The sequence below is a fragment of the Polyodon spathula genome, chromosome 8 (assembly GCF_017654505.1).
Source record: "Polyodon spathula isolate WHYD16114869_AA chromosome 8, ASM1765450v1, whole genome shotgun sequence".
Classification (NCBI taxonomy): Eukaryota; Metazoa; Chordata; class Actinopteri; order Acipenseriformes; family Polyodontidae; genus Polyodon; species Polyodon spathula.
The window spans coordinates 24082536-24104525 of record NC_054541.1 but is presented as its reverse complement, the minus strand read 5'-3'; the positions used below and the strand labels follow the sequence as shown (position 1 = coordinate 24104525).

Here is a 21990-nt window from a genome sequence, read left to right as displayed (position 1 = left end):
AATATAAGCTGAATCTTAAAACAATAATTGTGTGACTAATTGTTACAGCTGTGTATAATGGTAAATTTAAAACAGGATTCATTTATCCACCTTTTTACATATCCATCCTTACTCTGGTCCCATCGCAGTCAAATACACAATGGATTATTGTACTTGGAGTCAAGCTTCACCAAGGCCATCTGAGGTGAAAATCAGTCCACCCAGAACAGTACATTAAATGTTACCTTAGGAAGGCAGTCCACGGTTACTGTTAATTGGTGTCTGTGAAACCGGCCTTGTGACATTATATGTTAAAAAAGGAACTCATAAAGCATTAGCCATTTTACAGTGAAAGTCCATTTATCTATGTAGCCTCTTTTAGTATAATGTACTGTATGTGCTTCATTATGATTTTGCATACACTATTGCTGTCTCTGAAAGAACAGAACAAATGGTCTTACATAGACAAAACAAATGCCTGCATTGTTAGCAAAATAAGAACTGATAAAGTTTATGACGACATTTTCTTTTATTATTTAAATGTGAACTTTCCACTTGGCAGCTGTAATGTGACAGATCAGATCTCATAGTTATTGAGAAATAATTTAATTCAAATCAGTGCACAGAATTCTAGCTTTACACTACATAACGATAAGCAGGCCCCAGGAACATTGCCCGAGTAAGCTGAACCAGATCCGAGAAACAACTTCAGTAATTTTAAACCCTTGAACAGGCATTTCATGGTACCATTTTTTGAGTAATAGAGTGTAGGAGTGGCATATTTTTGTGTCTACATGTTGTAGCTCTCCTAACAGATCTACAGAGACAGAGCTGTGTGGCAGAGTATTATTAAATTGCATTGCACATTAGAAGTAAAGTTAACAGGTCAGCCCGGAGCTCAAAGAGTTAAACACTCCTGTGTTGTATCTTTTTACATATACATATCTATATATATATATATATATATATATATATATAATCTATATGATATATATATATATATATATATATATCTTTACTTTACTCGTTAAATACGAGCAATTTGGGCTGGAAAACCCACAGTGACTTAACTTCGTCAAGCGTACTTACTCACGGGCCAAAATTCCTCCATGGTGCTGTGAGAGACTGATCAATAACTACAGGAAGCGTTTGGTTGCAGTTATTGCTGCTAAAGGTGGTGTAACCAGTTATTGAGTCTAAGGGGGCGATTACTTTTTCACATGGGGCATTGGGTGCTGAATAACTTTCTTTAATAAATAAATGAAATAAGTATCAAAATGTTGTGTTATTTGTTCACTCAGGGTCCCTTTTATCTAATATTAGATTTTGGTTGAAGATCTGACAACATTCAGTGTCAAAAATATGCAAAAATGAAGAAGATCAGAAAGGGGCAAATACTTTTTCACGACACTGTATATATATATATATATATATATATATATATATATATATATATATATATATATATATATATATATATAAAATTTAGGTGTGGCAAATTATTTGACCAGTGACAGCACCAGAGACAATGTGTTGCTCCTTACTGAATATATTTGATATGACAGAACATTTTTTTTAAAGTTTATGTAGTTTTTAACAGTCCATATTCATAGTGTCTGTACAAAATATCTGAAGTTATAGTGAAACAGGAAGAAAAAGTCTAAATTAGTATAAAACCAGTGAAGGAAAGTTAGTGAATAAGGCTTAAAACTAAGGCTTAAAAAAAAGACTTAAATAATGAGGTTAAGTTTGACGAATAAGTGTTTTTGTTTGTAGAATTTGAATGTATTTGTTTATTTATACAATAGGATTTGCAAGAACTGTCTACATTACTGTCTTCAATGTTTATTTTTTATAGTGGTTACTTTGATAAATACTGTATGTCATCTTACCATCACACAAAGCCAACACTGCGAGTTATGGTATTTTGTTTTTTTGACTGGCTTATATTCGGAACATACTATGTAAACAGTATGGCCTGAATGTTACAAACTGGAGAGAAGTTCGTCATTAGAATAATACATGGACAGTCTGTATCATTGACGAAAACCTCAAGTGGTATTTAAACTTGAACAAATTTATTTTAGAATGTAAATAAACAAAAGCAAATATGTTAGCATTCAAATCCCACAAGGCTTTTAAGTAAGAGCTGCTGTTTTTCTGTTATGCATAAAAAATGAAAGAAGTGAAATACAGGCTGCGGCCCCTGCCTTAGAAAATAAGGTCAGGCACATCTTCAGGAAATGTTATGAAAAGGTCCTGAACCACATGCATACACGCATATAAGGCCTGGGGCAGTTAGTTATTTGTTAGTTGACCATGAAAATTAGTTGAAACAAATATTAATGTGATCGTGCCTTTGCAGCAGCTCAGTATACAGTAGCTGAGAATATTTCTGAATGATCCATGTTTAATAAGTGTTTAACTTCGTATCTATACTGTATTTGCAAAATGTGTTGGACTGAAAGACCTTTTTCTCTGGTTGCTCATAGTTATTCAATGTGAATACACCTTCTAGAAAACCTTCTACTCTTGGACATTCAAAACCAATACTGAGAGTCAAACAATTACTGGTTTACATCTTCCCATGTATGCTGTGTTATGCTTAGGGCTTCTGTTTTTCAGTTTTTATTAATTTCATTTTCCGGTGCTACTTTCCCAAATGCTTGGGCGTTTTGTCAAAATATGTATGGTAGTAACTCGACAGTACTTGCCCACTTAAGTTGAACATTCTTTCCTTTGCTGTCTTCCACAAAGAAATCCTTATGGTCACAGGCACATTCTTGTTCTAATTGTAATCTTGTTTTAAATCTTGCAAGTGGCATCTCCAATAGAAATGTGAGGATGATCTGCCACTCAGTAGTTGGGGCGGGTTTAAAGTATTCAGAGCGAATCAATGATTGATACAAAGCAGGAAGGAGGGACATTGCCCAGTTGTACTGGGAAAGGTAGTTTGTTTTTGAGTTTTTTGTAGTAGGTTTTCGTTTGTTAATGGGAAAGGGGTAGTCAGCGTGAATTGAGTCTCCATGTCTACTGTTTTTGCAGTGTTTATTGATTATCCACTGGTTTAATTTTCTTTTGTACAGGGGTGTTTTATGGGTTAAAACCAAAAATCAGAAGCCATAACTATGCTGTCTGGAACATAAAATTGATCACAATCACATATTTTCAACATGTTTAATGTAAAAAGGCAATTTTTGAATATGTAAAATCTGACCTTCCCTACTAATTTTTGCATAAATGGTACAACTGCTGTTATCAATCCCTTCAGAGCAGTGAGAGATTGATTACATTGGGTGTACTTTTCCATTGATTAAACTGGGTATTTGTTTTTTAGGGCCTGTATTCTGAAAGGTTGCCTAACAGTTTTCTTGCACCTCTTTTTGAGCTGCCCAATGAAGCTTGAAATGAGAACACTCATTATCAGATTTTCCAGATCACTGGTTAACAGACAAAATTAAATGAATAACTAACTTAACTTGCAGTAGATCCATTCGCCCCAAAAGAGTCTCTTTGCGAATGCCATTTAGTTCAACATAGCTAAGAGACTGTGCTATTTGTGTTCCACCTTATAATGAGACTACTAGTTTTAGTGTAATGGCATTATGGGGCAAATGGAAACCATACCGCCTTATAACCTGTTCCACAGTATAAAGGGTCGCCTTATAAAGGGGGAGCACTGTATTAGTTATTAACAAAAATGCTTAGACATCCTCTGCACTATGAATGATTAACACAAATGACAGCTGGGTAATTACAAAAAAGAAATCCTGTTCTTCCCAAGTTTACTTAAGGTATTTTAATGGCCTTTCATCAGGTTAGAAAATCATTAACAAACTTTTTATTCACGTTTGCTAGCGAATCACTAATAATCAAATTCAGACAACAACTAGCAAATTAAGCCAGTACTATGCAATTTGATAAAATATCACTTTCAAAAAGGTATTTTTCACCTGTTGGCATGCAAAGACATGCGTATTATAAAAGCCTGTAACTTGGCTTCTCAGATGCAATGCTCGCATTATAAATGCGGCAGCTGCACATTCAGCCATAATGCCAACGTTTGCCACGGGCACTGTACCTTCGATATTATTTACAGAACAGCCTTTGATGTTAAAGTAAATGGAGCAGTGCACCTGTCTTTGGAACACAGAACAAAAAAAAAAAAGAATTGGCTCATTCATCTGAGGCCAAGCCAGTCTGATAGGAAACACTGCATTTGAATAGAACAGAATGGACAGGTTGGCTAGAATCAGCACACCTGCTTTTCTCTATATACTGTACATGTACCACTACACATATTCCTGACCTAAATGGATAATTTTGTTATCCAGGTATGACTAAAGAGTCAAGTTTCATCACATGTCAACAATTCTGATGATAAATGTAAAAACTGACATTCATTTGGTTTGAAGGACAAACATATGTGTCTACATTCACCTTGACTAAATCCTTGTAACAAATCTACATGAAAAGTTTAATATAATTTTGATTCAGTTCAGTTCTATCCTTCTTTGCCCAACCAGGCACAAAGTAAGGAATTACTTTAACAGGCCATCATGAACAATATGCTGAAACTCCTGAGAATGAAAGTGCAAAAGTTTCACCATGACCCTTTCCCAAGATATACTGTATGTTCAAAATGTATGAGTGACATAGGTAAGACCAACACCAGTCATAACAAGTATGTACCTACATCTTCTGTATGTATATGCAAACATCATCACAGCAGGGAGATAACAGCAATAGTAATAGCGACAAGGTTACGTGAGCAAAGTATGAGGCATATTTGGAGTTGAAGTGTCAATATACACTACAAACAACATACTCTAAAATAAACAAATTAACAAACGGTTGTTAATCTAAGACCATTATGCTTTATGAATAGCAGACTAAACAACATGGAGTGAGTCTAATGATTAACTCACCTTGACAGCTGCGCTCGTCCGTTAGGAGTTTGTGTCCTTTCTGACAGCTGCACTCAAAACTGCCGACTGTGTTCCTGCAGAAATGGTCACAACCGCCATTGTTCACTAGGCATTCATCTATATCTGCGAACAGAGAAGTAAAAGATGTACTGTGTGGCACAGTGCTCTATGCATCTACTGTACAGTAAGAATCAAGATGGGAGCCCCTATTTACTGGATGTTAAGCTGAGTTACGGAGTTTGGCGCAGATATAGAGTCAAATTAAGTGGGGTGTTTTTGCACCAGGTGCAAAGTTTGCTCCACTTCAAATCTGAAAAATCTTTTGAACCATGTATAGACAACGTGATTTAAATGCTCTTACCTTTTCTAATTTCAGTTAGAAAAAAGTGGAACAAATTTTGCACCTGGTGCAAAATCTTAGTAAACGTGTCTGATTCTGTTTTTTTTTTGTTGTTTTTTGGGAGGGTTTTTTGTGGCATACCTGGCTCAGTGTATTCAACCCTTGCTTTCTTTCTTAAAACTAGTAAAACAGCATGAACTAGTAAAACTAATATTCTAATGTGTTTTGTTATATTTCATTTAACTTGATGTTTTGCATGTAATCATGTTTTTTTTATTTTTTTTTTTTAAATGGCCCCCTGATCTAATACATCGGCCCCTCCAGTTTAGAGAAGCTGAACCCAGGCCTGCTTTTTTTTTTTTTTAACTCCTGAGTAACCATGTGTTCTTATTGGCTTAAGTGGTAAATCTTGAAATTGTAAATTCTGAATATTTATCAAGTCAAAGGTTTTGGATTTTGCTTTGTTTAAGTTTGATTATTTGGTTAAGTGGAGTAATTGTTCCAGTACAAAAGAATTTCCTGTACTTTAAAAATATACTTTTCATAGAAGGAATTTTGGGAAAGTTCACAGCAAGAAGATTACATAACAGACTTACCTACTCCTAAGAATATAAAAACAAAATAATAATAATTGAAGTTTATGGAGTTTGTAAGGCATCCCAACGCATGCAAAATCATGTTTTCCAACATAACAGTTTAACAGACCATGTCACCAACAATGAAAACCTTTGAAATTAAATAAGCTGTAGAAATTGCTTACTGCTTTGCTTTTCGGTTTTCAAAAGCTTACTGACTATGCAGAGCTGGGGTGGGGATCATTAAACTTCACAATTTCTAAAAATACAGTGGAAGAAAACCTCATGAACACCCATGCAGAAGTCCATCAAAATCGGTTAAGCTAGAGCCTTCTATAGCTATAAAAACAGTCACTGTGACTTGCTGTAAATTACCAGTAGGTGGATAACTTTATTGAACAAAGGTTCAAGCAAAGTCTCCTCAGGTTCTAGTAAGTAATTCTGAAGATACAGCATCTATCAGTCCAATTATTAAGAAGTAAGAACTCAATCTAGGTCCAGCTCAAAATATGGATTTATGGAGAAGGGATTGCCTTGGTAAAATGAAATGTGGTTGCTGCTCCTTTTCTAGAAGCTCAAAGCAGGTCCATTAACATATTCAAATTTAGGGGTGATATGAAACTACAAACACAATAATACTAAAATGAAATGAGAGAAACGATTCTCTCTATCTGCATTTCCGTTCATTTACCCGGCTTTGTCTCTCTGGGGACAATATACAGTACAGTGGAGTGACAAAAAATAATATAATATAATATATATTGTTGTGTAGCATTATAATATAATAATGTTCAATAAAATAAAAACTAAAATATTCTCTAAACTGCAAGAAAAAAATGAAATTTTAACCAAAACCCTAGATTCAACATTCCTATGAACAGCAGTTCTGGCTCCTCACAGGAGATAAGTCTCTATATAAACTCCTACCTGCTATTAACCACAGTACTAGCAGTAGCAGATCATTTTGATCTAAGCACAGGTTTTAATTGGAGAAGCCAAGAGAGTTTTTTTTTCATCAGAGGAGGTAAGCCTCTGTTAAAAACTTCTATCTGTTATACCCACACACAGTACAGTACTAGCAAGGGCAGACGACTTAGTCTGATCCCTGGTTTTAATTGGAGGTGCAACTCAAACCCTTCTGCCCCCTGCTGAATCACTGCTTTTCTGAGTATGCACAATTATGAGTGGTGGAAAGAGATTTTGACTAGAAGAAGAAATCCATTATAATGATACGAAAATTTAAAAAACATATGGGACGGTAAACAAAAAAATAAACTGTGGCACTGCTCAATAGTGTGGGAAATCCTATGACTGTTTAGTCCCCATTAAACCAAAGTTAATTGTAGCCAGCATTGTTGACATGCATGGATTACAGGAGTTGTAATTTTCCTCTGCATTTCTGCTGATTGGAAACACCTTTCATTGTTTACCAGCTACTACTATTCCCAGAAGACATTGCACACCGGTATGCTCATTACAATGTGACAACAGCAGCGTCAGTAAAGTGAGATATATTTTCATATTATGATACCACTTTCTTTCTCTGGGAACAAATCTAGTTTTTTTTTTTTCTTTGTTAATGTTTGTTGGAAGTCATATTTATATTATTTGAGCCCTTCCACAGCAGTATCTTTTCGCCTGTACGGTATATAATTATTTAAGTTTAGCAAATGAAATCAGTGGGATGTGCTTGAATTTTTGTCTGCCTTTCTCCTGCCATAACAACTTTGTTTAGAAAATATTGTATACAAAGTATGTTAGTGACATGGTCTTGAAATCTAAATGCTATATACACTGCTGGCAAAAGGAACAGTTGTCATTGTCCATCAAATCAACAATGCGAAAGTCACTCTTGAAATCATGACTTAAAGGATGTGTTGCAGTAAGAATAGGGGAATAAGAAAGGGGAACAAGACTAAAATATGCACAAGAACACATAAAATGGACTATGGAACAATGGTCAAAGGTGCTTTGGACTGTTGATGGATGGACAATGACACTTATGCCTTCTGCCAATTCTGTTGTCATTTCAACACTTGTCTTCTTTCTATTCATTAAAGATATTATCTTCAAGTATTGCTCATCCTTGTTAAACAGCTTTATTGGTCTTCCAGTGCAGGGTTTGTCAATTACATGCTTCAGGTACAACACCTTGAAAATCAAGTGATGCAAGCTATTTCATTCAATGTTTTTCCTTCTTTATAGTCAAGGTTGTTATAATAGTAGAAAATACTAGTGGAGGCATTGAGTAAATTGTTGATGTTCCACCAGCCAGCCTGTACACTTTACTATACAACACATACATTAACATTCTATCCAACACTTGGGAGTCTGAAGAGCCCTATTGTGTCCATACTTTGGGAACCACTGTTTATGTGTTTTAGTTTATGTGTTATCTTTTAAGGCGTATTAAATAATCTTAACTGTAGAGCCTGTGATTGAACAGTATAAACGTCCTGCTCTATGAAAAACCTCCCCTTGGCATGCAAGAAGCCTATTGCATGTGCACTCTCCCTGTCTCCCTCTCTCTCAAATTCAGGTGGAGAGCTAAGAAAGTATCTTTGCCGAGCTCTCAATTGCCAGCTCCACTTTCACGCAAGATCTTGAGTACTGATCTGGCAGCACCCGCAAGGCTATTATTTTTGGTACAATATTTTCCTCCCAGGTTTGTGATGCTACATTAAGCAGCTCACACAGACTGTTGAATTCTGCTGTCTAATCTAAAGTGAAAGGAGGCGGCCAGAGAATCGCACTGGAGATTACACTGATAATCCCTTTTTGATTGGTGTTCTATGTGATGAAAACTGCTTCAGATTAGTATTAAAGCCTTTGAGCCGGTAGTTAGTCAAGCAAAAAACAATATGGGAAAAGTGCCAAAAGAGGTATTCAGCACAAACACTGTGAAGGAAGCAGCAGGTTAAACAATAAAGACTGGCCAGAAATTTAAAAATCCCTGGGTAGCAAACATCATGTGTGCTTATAGGTCAGACAAAATCATTTTCTCCTATAATAAATTTTAAAATTAATTAATTGCTTATGCCTTCATGTTCCTTAAGTTAAATTAACTGCTGTCTCTCTGCAGAGGTATGTGGCTGCCAAATATGTAAATAGTCAGGTTAACATTATATATTTAAAAATAAATAAATAAATAAGCCAACATCTTTCTCATTCCTAAGCCACTAAATCTCAAGTCATGTAGAGACTTTGGCATGGCAGGCTTCTTGACAGGAAACGTTGACATGCTCTCATTGTGAGAGCAGCAAGGCTTAAAATCAAGTAATGGATAATGTGTTAAAAGACACCTTCATCTCTAGAGCAGTCCAGGCATCAAAATATTACGAAGTTTACCGATTGATGGTCACAATCTCCCTGGCTAAATCTCCTGGACTGACACCCTGTCACAACCTACAGCACTGTTTATCCTAAGGGAGCCTGCGTCCCACCTGACAGCTTAGATATCTTCTGATCCTCTGCTGTTTCCTCAAACTGTGTGTGATATTTATTGTGATTGTCATGACACTTAAGGATTAAATAAGACCACTAATACAGCATTACAGAACCACAGTCTGTATGGTTTCCCAGTATTTTAAAGTTACAGAAAAAAGTGTTTCTGTTGTTCTATGGCTTATGCCTACTGTATTGACTGAAAAACATTTAAAAGTTTGGTAATTACAGATTGAAAACTTACTTGATAGCTTTAATTAGCTAATGTACCCATTACAATATGTTTCTATGATGGTTGTAGGGATTACTGTGAATTTGAAATTCTGAAGGGAAATAAGTTTAAAAATAAAGAATTCTTGCAATTAGTAGTTTGTGTAAATCAATTTAAACAAAAACACTTTATGCCAGGAAACGCAGCTTTCAGTTACAAATAGTTACTCACCTATTTACTCAACGTGAAATTCTGTACATTTCCAACAAAAATATAACGAGTAAACTTATTTGAATCTCACAATCGAATGTATTACATTCTTAAGCTCATGTTTGTTTGTTATATATATATATATATATATATATATATATATATATATATATATATATATATATATATATATATATATATATAAGTCGTACTGTAACACAAAAGATAAGTTTCCTTCAGAGGACATTCTTATTGCAGGACAAAACGTTTTTTTGAAAATTAATAAATTTAATTTGTCTTTTTTTTTGTTATTTTTTTTTTTTTTTTACATTTGCCGTATAGAGTATGTTCTTTGTGTTATTGCTTTGCAGGGATCCATTGAATGGATCAGCAGTTACGGGGGGATTTCTGGGAGCAAAAAAAAAAAAAAGGATTTTCCTTCCCTAGACCTTTAATTACCCATTGCCATGCAGATGTACCCGTTACCCGGGGACAATTCTAGTTTATATTCATTCAGTAAGTCTACTTTCTTTTTATATTGAATTACATAAATTATGTAGATTGGATTTATGAGACAAGGGTCATATCGTGCAATTGCCCGTTTGTGCCACTCTGCAATCTATTTTATTTTGAAGAGAACTGTACGGCATTTTAAATTATGCCCAACTTCTGGTGGCACATGCAGGCTATGAATGTGATTTCACCTATAGAATACAATCATATCACTATGTAACACAATTTTTGTTCCTGGGTAGTAAGTGTTATTTCCTAATTGCTTATGCCTCAAAAGTATAGAAAATGGCTATTATTCCCCACAAACTTTGCTTTTGTGACCAGGACAGTGATATTTTGAAATTTACCTATTTCCAATGAGAAAACAGGCGAATTTGTGTCTTTTCGTTCACAAAGTCAGAAAAAAACAACATATGAATCCAAATTAACATGTATTTATACTACAGTAATACAAAAATGACTAAAAAAGATTTAGAAGTGAGTAGTTTTTCGAGATTTACGATTATACTGTAAATCACTTTCACCGTATATCCTGGTGGAAGCGCTCGCCTTGCTCCTCCGAGTATGCTCCCATGTTCTCCTTGAATTTATCAAGATGAGCATCAAGGATATGGACTTTGAGGGACATCCTACAGCCAATTGTGCCATAGTTCTTCACCAGAGTCTCAACCAGCTCCACATAGTTTTCGGCCTTGTGATTGCAGGAAGCCCCGAACCACTGAGACAAAGCTGTTCCAAGCCGCTTTCTCCTTACTAGTGAGCTTCTTGGGGAATTCATTGCACTCCAGGATCTTCTTTATCTGTGGTCCAATGAAGACACCAGCTTTGACCTTTGCCTCAGACAGCTTAGGGAAGAAGTCTTGAAGGTACTTGAAGGCTGCCGACTCCTTATCTAGAGCTCTGACAAATTGTTTCATGAGGCCCAATTTGATGTGCAGTGGTGGCATCAGCACCTTCCGGGGGTCCACCAGTAGCTCCCACTTGACGTTGTTCCTCCCCACAGATAACTCTGTCCGCTGTGGCCAGTCCCGTCTGTGGTAGTGCGCCTTGGTGTCCCTGCTGTCCCAAAGGCAAAGATAGCAGGGAAATTTGGTAAAACCGCCTTGGAGACCCATCAGGAATGCCACCATTTTGAAGTCTTCTATGACCTCCCAGCCGTACTCATCATACTTCAAGGCGTCCAGCAAAGTCTTGATGCTGTTGTAATCCTCTTTGAGGTGCATCGAGTGAGCCAGGGGAAGAGACGGGTACTTGTTACCATTATGGAGCAGCACGGCTTTGAGGCTCCTGGGTGAGCTGTCAATGAAGAGGCGCCACTCATTCTGGTTACAGGCGATTCCAATTGCCTCGAACAGACTGGTCACATTGTGGCAGAAGCAGAGCCCATCTTGACGGGTGAAGAAGCTGGAAAAAGGTTGGTGACACTTCCTCTGATCTGCGACTTGCACACTTTCATCCAACAAGTTCCATTGCTTGAGCCTAGATGTCAAAAGCTCGGCATTGGACTTGGTGAGACCAAGATCTCTAATCAAGTCATTGAGGTCTTTTTGGTTGGGGTAGTATGGGTTTCTCTCCTCAGCTCCACCTCTGAAATTGTCATCTGGATCTACAACATTTTCCTCGCTCTCTGACTTGCTGCTCTCTTCTAAAGATGGCTGCTCTCTCTCCGGTGGAGTGGGTACGGGGAGCTCGTGGCAGTGTGGCACTGGGGCGATGGATGAAGGAAGGTCCGGATACATGATAGCAGGTGCATTCTTGCAGTCCGACGTTTGGAAGGGTCCACCATGCAGAAGTAGCAGTTGCCTGAGTGGTCAGTGGGTTCCCGCCAAATTCTTGGGATAGCGAACTTCATGGCTCTCTTTTCCCTCTGTACCATCCTACAAAAATACATTTATTTCACCCATGACTAATGTGTAAGAGATTCTCGCAACATTTTTCATATATATTTTTTCAATAACATTGAAAATTGTAAAACATTTTAAAATTTTAAACTTTTACAATTTTAAAAATTTTAAAAATTTTATAACATAAAATTCAGAGCAACAATTGTCCATCTTACCTTCCAGAGATTGTTTAGCAGTGCTCACAGGTGAAATGAAGTGCCCAGGGTTTGTCTTGATCCCCGACAGGCATGCCGAAATATGCCTTGTAGGCCTCACACATCTTAGCAGATGCTTCCACTGAGTACTTTTTCGCTCTTGTCTTGATAAATTGGCCGCAGACATAGCAAAATGTGTCTGCCGGATGCTTGCAGCCTCTTGATGCCATTTCAGAAAAATGCAGATATGTATCCACTTAGGCAGCTGGAACTAAACTGAACTGGTGGGCTTAAGGCCCCTGTATTTATACTACTATTTATATTAGTGGAAAGTTCTAGAAAGTTCTAGAAGTTACTTCAAGTTTACTCAGCACTGAATCTATCTGGAATGTTCTGGAAAATAGGTACATTTCAAAATATCACTGTCCTGGTCATAAAAGCAAAGTCTGTGGGGAATAATAGCCATTTTCTATACTTTTGAGGCATAAGCAATATTCAATATAAGTTTCGGGTGGTATGCTAGGACACTGGGGATCGAGGCAGCAGCATTTTCAAACCGTCCACAGGAACTATCAACGCATTAATAAAGTTAATTTGTCTCAGAATAAACAAATAATAACAATACCATACAAAGACTGAAGAAACTGTCATTGCTTCTATGTTTTGTTTTCCTGTTCATTTCGCAGTGTGTAAATAGCTTTGCACAAAGAAAGTGCTGCTTTCTATTTTCTCCGATTCGCTATTTGATTGTCATTTTTCAATTCGCAATTTGTTTAAATTGCTTCATACAAAGACCGATGCATATGTTTTTGTCTTCGATCTTGTCTGTATTTTACATTTCGCATTTTGAGCAAAGTAATTTACTCAAACTCAGAAAAAACATTTAATTTCGGTCTTTCCAAATTTGGTCATGTTTAAATGGCGAAATGGTTCTTTTTTCAGTCAATGTCAGAAATCAGAGAGTCTCCATTACCAAATCAGAGTCAGTGTATATATATATATATATATATATATATATATATATATATATATATATATATATATATATATATATATATATATAAGAGCGCTTACACGCTATTTTTAATCAACAAACAAAAAAAACAAAACAAACACCTAGCTCTTTTGTTTCGAGCACTAACTAACACACAAACAGGAACCTAAACTATCTGCAGGACGGCTAAGCCCTTTACCTGACGAATAAACACACAAAACAAACCACACAGGTTTTACTCTTTTCTCTTTGTATATGCTTGCGCCCACTATCACATAGGCTTCTATACACTCCAGCACCCCAGAACAGATTGGCTGCTTCCTTTAAATACCCTGCACCTGGCTCTAATTTACAGTCATAGCCAGGCGCAGGAGATAGTTAATAATAAAACAATTAAATGAAATAGATAGATAGATAGATAGATAGATAGATAGATAGATAGATAGATAGATAGATATACCTCTTTACATTATGACAAATGTAAAAATGGAAGTGTGAAATACAGATAGACGGACAGAGAATGTACCTATTATAACGCCACCAGATTATGATAAGCATAATAACATAATAATGAGGGGCTCTCTAGTTAGACTTGTGCCACAATATGGATCCTCAGTGAGGAGATAATGAGCATTTGAAATGCCGCTTAGCTCAAATTTAAGATATTAATCTCCCTGCCTTTCCCTGCTTTAAAGCATGAAATCTGTCCATTGCTAAGGGTTACAAGTGGTTCTTTGGCCCATTTAGCCATAACCCTTGCTCTGTGGAAGCTGGAGGTGAAAGGTCCAGGCAGGTATTACCTTATGGTGGTTTCAGACATTCCTTAATATGTCAGTTACCAAAGCAGAAACCCCTTTAATAAGAAGAATCACTGCAAGATTGCAGTGGGGTGGGAGCACACAGGTTTGTGCACAGGTTTCCTTTTGTGTCACTTTCTCATCTCCTTGATTGTTTTTTCAATTTCCTGAGCAGACTTGCTTTGGGAGATAAGAGACATCAATTTATCAGTGCACATGGATGTGAATGTCAGCTTCTTTCCCTCTGGAACCTATCATGCTTGACATTATCAAACATTTGATCGATGCGAAGAGCAGAGCAAGGCTGCTGAGGGATCAATCAGTCTCTCAAACAACATGATGCCCTATTAAGCTCTTATTACCGTGCAATCAATTATATTTGCATAATACAGAATGCCAGTAAGGCAAAAGGCCAAACAGGGAAACAATTTCCTCCAGCCAAGTCTTAGAAAGGAATAACTGAAGATGCCTTAACTTAATATCACAATGAACTGCCATAAAGAAAATACTGAGTCACTAAGAAGCCCTAAAATGTGGTGATTAAACATACCATAAAACCTGTGTAACTCAAACATTTTCCAATAGCAAGACCCTGTGCAAAGCACTCTTGACTATTTTTTTTTTTTTTTTTTAATTAGTTCTCTAAGCAAGCTGGGGACTCTCATACTGTTTAGACAGCAACATGAAATCGTTTTAATGACTTTCTCACTCAGCGCTACGCATCCAGAAATATGCCTATAACAAATATTGCAGTTATGCACCCTCATGCAAGTTATATACAATAGAAAACAGCAGTCCAATTTTACATATGTTGTGTTGTGTATCATAATTTATTCCCTTAAATTATCATGCAGTTTATTTTTTTATAACCAGTGATAGATTTATAGCCTAGGCAAGAAGTTTAGAAAGCATTTAGGAGTAAGATATATAAATGTTACTGCAAATTCAATAGAATTTCTGAGACATCTCAAATGCACTGTTCAGATATCTTTAACATGATAGCTGGGACTCAACCTTGGAATGACTGACCCTTTTACAGAAAAGTACTGTATTAAATCAGGTTTCAGAAACAGCAGATTGTTTCTTTCATTTCTATCCTTACAAAACAATTGGAATGCTAACCAGTATTAACCTGCATCAGGTGCCAATGCAGATTTTCAACAACACTGGATAGCCTTTGCTGAGGAAATGTGGGGAGACATAATTTATCTCTGTGGAACATGGGTGCAGATGTTCATTCTAAAATCGTACATCTGGAAACATTTCAGAATTAGTTCCCTTTTTTTTCAAAGACTGCATGAGAAACCCTGCAATAAAAGGTACTTTTCAGACCGTCTATTAAAGTAACTATCATATCAGAGAATAAAAAAAAGTGTGTAGAAGTGTGTGTGTGAAAGACCAGAAGACAAAAATCCATTTATCATATTGTTCAATAAAAACAGGTTTAAATAGTTGAAATGTCTGACCCTGTAGTTTTCAAGGGAGCTTAATTGTGAAACAGTGTAGTAAAAACAGGGCATACTTCATACATTAAGCGTCCTACATTTTTAACATATAGGAAAAGTTACTCAATATATACTATACTGCATCCATTTATAGAATAGGATATATGATACTTAAAGTTTATACAGATACATATTTGCTCAAACCTTAAAAGAAAATCTGGCCTTTTACAAACATATTTAAAAAATAAATATAAAGAATCATTCTAGCATCCTTTTTTAGAACTTGGATTACATCATTTACTTGGTGACTACTCCTACAGTAAAAAAGTGAATTGAGATTACAGTAGATTTAGAATAATATAATATGTATAGTAAAATGTTTGTTTTACTGGTCTAAATCATGACAAACATACATTGGTGTATTGACTCATTCCCTAGTGCCCATTGAGAAGACTCTACTTTTCACATTACCTGCCAGTTGTGTATTAATATAGCATACCTATCACATAATTATGTCAAGCAAATACTTAGATTTATCCTGTAATGCTAACATATCCACCACCTGTCTGTAAAGATTTATAATGTGCCTGAGATCATGTCCATCTACACAAACTTTAATCAGATATCCAGAGACATCTAAAACTAACAGATACCTGCAATGAGGGAGGAGAGAGGTGGTTGGGAAGGCAGTTTTTTTTTCCCTGGTTTGTGATAAATTGCTTGTCAACTCCCACTGATGACTAACATTGAACACAATTTATTAAGCCCATTGGCAAAGCCGACTGAAATTACATGGGCGAGCCACACAGGACTGCTGTTGAAGGAAGCTGCTGGCCTATCCATCTTGTTTCTCCACTCCTTTTTTATGAAATCTCTCTGGTTTCTTAAAAAAAAAAAAAAAAACCCTACAAATTACAAATCATACCAGGGCGAAAAGTACACACACAGATTACATCAAAGCACAAAAAAATTTATTTATTTATTTTTTTCTTCTCCTAAATGGAATGGAAAACATACATCATTTTGCCATGTATGTGAGAAGTAACACTTACCTGACACATTTGTCACACAGGGCCATATGCACAAAGCTTTAACAAGCTAATCTAATTAAAGATTTAAATACATTTGATAGTCATGAAACTGTTCTAGACTATTGTAGCATACATGCTCTATCATATCTGTAAATACAAAATTAGAGCAACCAGTCTTTCAAAACTGTAAATGTGGCTTTTGGATGTAAAGACAGATGGATGGACACCTCAATAACTTGTGCTACTGAATCCACTTATCCATTTTCATCAGAATTGAGCGTTTCTCTAGATATACAGTATAGAAAACTCTAATGTTGACAAATGTATAAACAACTCCCCATACAGGGAATAAAACAATCTTTCTTAAACTGTTTCTTAGAACTTGTATTCATTGGCTGCTGTGGAAGATTTACAGTCATACTGTACCTAAACCAAGCAGTTCACAAATGTAACAATTACCCAATGGACAATTCACAAGACTACAGCAAGATGGCAATCTCTTAATACAAAGGTGCTTGGCTCCAATACAGCCCCACTATTCAAACACTACACAGTTTGTGAATGTGTCTCATTGCAGTGCTGGGAGAGCACATTCAACTATTTAGCACATACATGCAACATTCTCGAACGTAAGGACTATATCCCGGTCAATCACGGAAGTAATCAGACCATCACGTGATGGTACAGTGTAACTATGGTGATAAGACTTGCGGGCTCTGCTATGTTTGCTGACACATTATTTAACCACATGTAACCAGCCTAATGCTCTGTTGACTCAACAGCATAGCAAGGCACAGGAAAGCAGTCACTCATTGTGCAACAATCTGCCTGATGCTTTATCTGTTCATGTGCTTCATTTTAATATTTTTTTATCTAAAAAGACATCCCATAACTGGGAGAGAAAGTAGCTAGAAAGATAAGTACACACTAGCAGTGAGGAAATAAAAAATGCATATCCTCTAAATTACCAACTAAAGACAATATGTTATTCACACCACAGTACTAAGCTCAATATGAATGGTACAGTATCATCTGACGAATCTCCTGTGACCCACACATTTTATTACACATCTGCTGGTGCCTCCATCTGCCAAGCTTATAGTGACCCTACAGTTTCCACATTGTTTAAAGGTAGTGAGGTCTATTCAATCAACATAAAAGTTGGAGGATCTAAATGCCATTGCCCTTTAAATCACTCAATAGGGACCTTTCTGGCATTTTACATCTTTTTACACAGAAATGCACCAAAGAGACTCCCATACACTGTTAGATGTTTGATATTTCAAACCTTGGTTTGCAAATTTAATTACAGTATTTCAGTGGTAGTGTTTACAGCTCCCACTTTTCAGATAAACCGAATAGACCCCAACGGGTTCAATTTACGAATACTTACCTCATGAGTTATTTAAAGTTTTTATTAAAATACAGTTTGACATTCATATCTCTGTAGCTGCATAACACAACAGTATTTTGTAGGACGCGTTGTAGAATCACCATAATTATTAATGATGAAGGTAGTCAAGATAGATGTTCTTTTTTTTAATGCTATCATATTTTAATAAAGGGGTAAGAAGAAACTAATGCAAATGAAGGGCTTGCTGGTGATCAATTGCTCTATAGTTTCTATGTCAACTGGAGCCTATTCTAGCAGCTGCAGACCGGTTGCATAGTTATTTCAATGGAGGACGGAAAGGAGCTGGTGATGCATTACAAAGCAAGCACAGACTGACCTTTGCATGTTTTCCCATCAGGCTGCAGGGTGAATCCAACTGGACAACTGCAACGGACCCCAGTGGCTGTGTCTTTGCATGTCCGGTCACAGCCTCCGTTATTAACAGCGCAGGTTTCTGTGGGCAAACATTGACGTGGTGGGAGGGGGGTGTAGTTTAAAAACAGGATAATATTATACAACTTCTTAAGGGATAAATGGGGGATATTTGAAATATTGCCCCCCCCCCCCCCATAAAAAAGTCAAAAATTGCATTGTGCAACGTTAACTGGAATTTTACTCTGGTTAACAGAAAAGCTCCTATACTTACCAGCAATAAAATGAAGAAATGAAACCCTTCAAATTTAAAACATTCAATATTACTGAAAATCAATCCAATTATGTATAAATACATTCTAACAGTGCCCTTCAACAAGTGGAACAGGCCAGTGTGTGTGTGCATAGACAACTTCCACTAAATCCCTGTCATAGAAGATATTCACCCCGGACAGGGTAAAATAAAGCTGTGAATAATGCTACAGAAATGAGCCCTTGGAATTCCACCACTAATTATAACCATTTCAAACTTAACTGTTACCACCCAAACTCATTCTGCTTCACACCTGCACAGGAGACACAGGTCCTTCTTGGATTCAACGTCTGAGGAGAGAAGCATCACTGCACTGTGCCACAGCTCTGCCCTGCTGTTAGGGGGTCACATAGATGCCTCAGTAAATACTGCAATTCAGGCATCATATTCAGCTGCAAATGCTGACTGCCCTATCAGTTATTGACAGGTAGGCTTATATGATGTGTCACAGTCCCCAAACATTGTGTCAAATAAAAAATAAAAACATGCCTTTTATATGCCTCATTTACCTTTAATACTGAAACACCTCCCTTTTCAAAAACAATGCCTCTTGTTTTCTGTTGTGATAATGTGTACACAGGAAGCAATGCTCTTTTACATTTGGTTAAAAAGTACTACCAGATGCAGTCGGTTTTTTACTTACCAGTGTTTTTTTAAACTTTAGGAAAGATTTACAAACCACATAAACACACACCCACACACACACACACACACACACACACACACGGTTTACCCTTACATCTTAAGTGAGAACTGCAACAAGTAATCTGTGTATTGCTGAGATGTAAACTGGATAATGAAATGCAAGTAATAATATAACAACTTGCACATCATAGCAGCAAGATTTAAGCAGTAGAGACACTGATCTCTAATGTAATGCAAGCAATAGAGATCTTACCTATTACCTGACCCTAAGCAGGGGTCCAATTATTCTATAATGCCTTAAGCTATAACGACCCCAATGAAAGATGAGACTTTTGGGTTTGAAAGTGAAAGTGAAAAGATAGTGATAGCCAAATAGCTACAGAGTGCAATTTAACTATCACCTGCATTCACAGACCTAACTGTAGCTGTGAAGATGACTATGATCAATAATAATCATAACAAGAAGAAGAATGATGATAATAATACTACTTCAAATGACCTGACATTTCATATTACAATTAATTAATTTACTGTAAACCGATTTGTAGCTTAAATTTAATGGCTACCAACTGCTACTAACTGCATATCTGCTCTCCATATTACGTAATACAACACATCTAATATAGAGTTGATTGAAAACAGATTAAAAAAGCAAGACAAATGTAAAACAATTTACAGTATTTGATCTAACACGAAATGTTTACCTTAAAATGATACAAGTGCAAGGAATCTGAATGAGTGCTTTGTTTTTCAATATCGATCCTTCACTCCAAACACTCAATCATAGCCTTCGCTAGTGTTGATCAGTGCTGCATCCTGGTACCTATTATTTACAGCACATGAAGTCATTAGGATCTGGAGGCAGCAGTTTAAAGTTGCCCAATTAAAGTGGTAGAGAACTTGATATAGCCTGCATAATGATGTTCCTAGCCAGCTAAATCCTGGCAGTATAAGCATTTCTGTAGTTTCAGCTTTCTCAACTTATTTTGTTTCAACACCAGCAGTCTTTCATACATCAGCAGTCACTAAACTAATTGACAGTAGAATCACTATAATTAAATTTGGAAAACAAAATTAATATTAATACATGTTTACACATTATAACTTATTTATTTCTCAAATGTTAAAAACAAGAATCAAAATATTTCTATCACAATGACACTGTAATAAATATAATACATAGTACATGTAATACATAATAAGAACACTGATTTTAAGCCCCAATTATCACCTCAACTCTTTACTAATTAGTGACGGCAGCCATCTCCAAATACAACTGTTTGACATTATGAAACATACTCAGGCTGTCATCAACAAAGCCTTTGTACTCCACAAGTTAAATACAAAATAGCATAAAGGGTTTGTAGCAATGTTGCCCCGCCCCTGTGTATTTCTGTGTTGTATGTTGAATGTTGTGTGTTAATGTTTGTGTATAGTCATTGGTACACAGGATGTAATATGGGTTACGAGCACAAGTGTTTAAAATGTATATTTGTATTTAGGCACGAGGATTGCACAGCACTTCACGTGCAGGTAAAATGTAATAATATGCGAGCATGGGGAATTGCACTTTATTCATTCACGTGCAGTTGTACCGAGACTACAATTGAGTGAATGACTAGCAATAGAGTCTCGGTACAGCTGCATAAAAGCAGTATATTTTTACTCACTCGGGGCTGTGTGTTCGGTGAGTGGAGAACGGGATTGGAGACAGAGGTAATAGTAATTATAATTGCAGCTCACCATGTTTGTCTCTTTGTTTGGTTGCCAGTGCCATGTCCTGTGTTTTGTTTGTCTTTACAACCTTTTATTTTCTGTCTGTTCAATTATTAAATGCTGAGTGAAAACAATCGCTCAGTTCACCAAATTCCACCTCTCTGCTTATTTTGTGTTGGTTCCTGTTTCTGGTTTGACATCACCCACTGCAGCCGTCTTTGTGACAAGTGGTGCCAGAAGAGGGATTACTAGTACCTCCTAGATGCAGACCAGAGCAGGGACAGCTGTTTTTTGGAAAACAATGGACTGCTGGCTTTTTTTTTGTGTGTGGGGGAAAAAAAAACAAGTGTTTTTGGATTACAAAAAAAAAAAAAAAAAAAAATCTGTATTAAAGGGCAATGGCAGAAGACGCCATCAGGCTGAGGGACTGGATCCAGGACAATGCTGGGCTAGAGGCCCAGTCTATGCCCATAGCCATCCGGATCCTGTGATTGATGTACAGGGAGCGATGGGAGACTTATGAGAGAGAACACACCCCAAACTCTCTGGAGGAAGGTTTGGAGTTGGTCCTACCTGGAGGCAACTGTAAACAGAACAGCAGCCCAGGCAGCAGGGTCTCCAGTGCCCAGACGGGGGGACTGCGAGAGTCCAGCACCCAGACAGGAGGACCACTAGAGTCCAGTGCCCAGACGGGGGGACCGCGGGAATCCAAAGCCTGAGAGGGAGCTGTTCCCAATTCCACCAGCATAGGGTGAATGTCTGCCGGTATCACTTCCCCCACCGTCACCACACGGAGTAAAAGAACAAGTGCTGCCTCTGCCTCCATCACTTACCCCTGCAAGAGAGGGAGAGCCGCACCAGTCCCCTGCAAGTGAGAGAGAGCCGCACCAGTCCCCTGCAAGTGAGGGAGAGCCACACCAGTCCCCTGTAACAAGGGTAGACTACATGACGCTCCCACCTCCGTCACCAGGAGACTACACGTCGCTCCCACCTTCGTTGCCAGGAGACTACATGCTACTCCCACCTCCGTTACCAGGAGACTACAC

The 21990-nt window shown here is 37.1% G+C and overlaps 1 protein-coding gene across 2 annotated transcripts in view; it reads right to left on the bottom strand.

Annotated features, from left to right (window-relative positions):
• Window positions 1–21990, bottom strand: part of LOC121319633 (signal peptide, CUB and EGF-like domain-containing protein 1) — a 138422-nt gene that overhangs the window by 31568 nt on the left and 84864 nt on the right. For both annotated transcript variants that reach the window (XM_041257242.1, XM_041257244.1), the window contains 2 exons: window positions 18236–18352; window positions 4908–5030 (listed from right to left, as the gene is read on the bottom strand). In XM_041257242.1, coding sequence (XP_041113176.1) covers window positions 4908–5030; window positions 18236–18352 — 240 coding nt within the window. The remainder of the gene's footprint in view (window positions 1–4907; window positions 5031–18235; window positions 18353–21990) is intronic.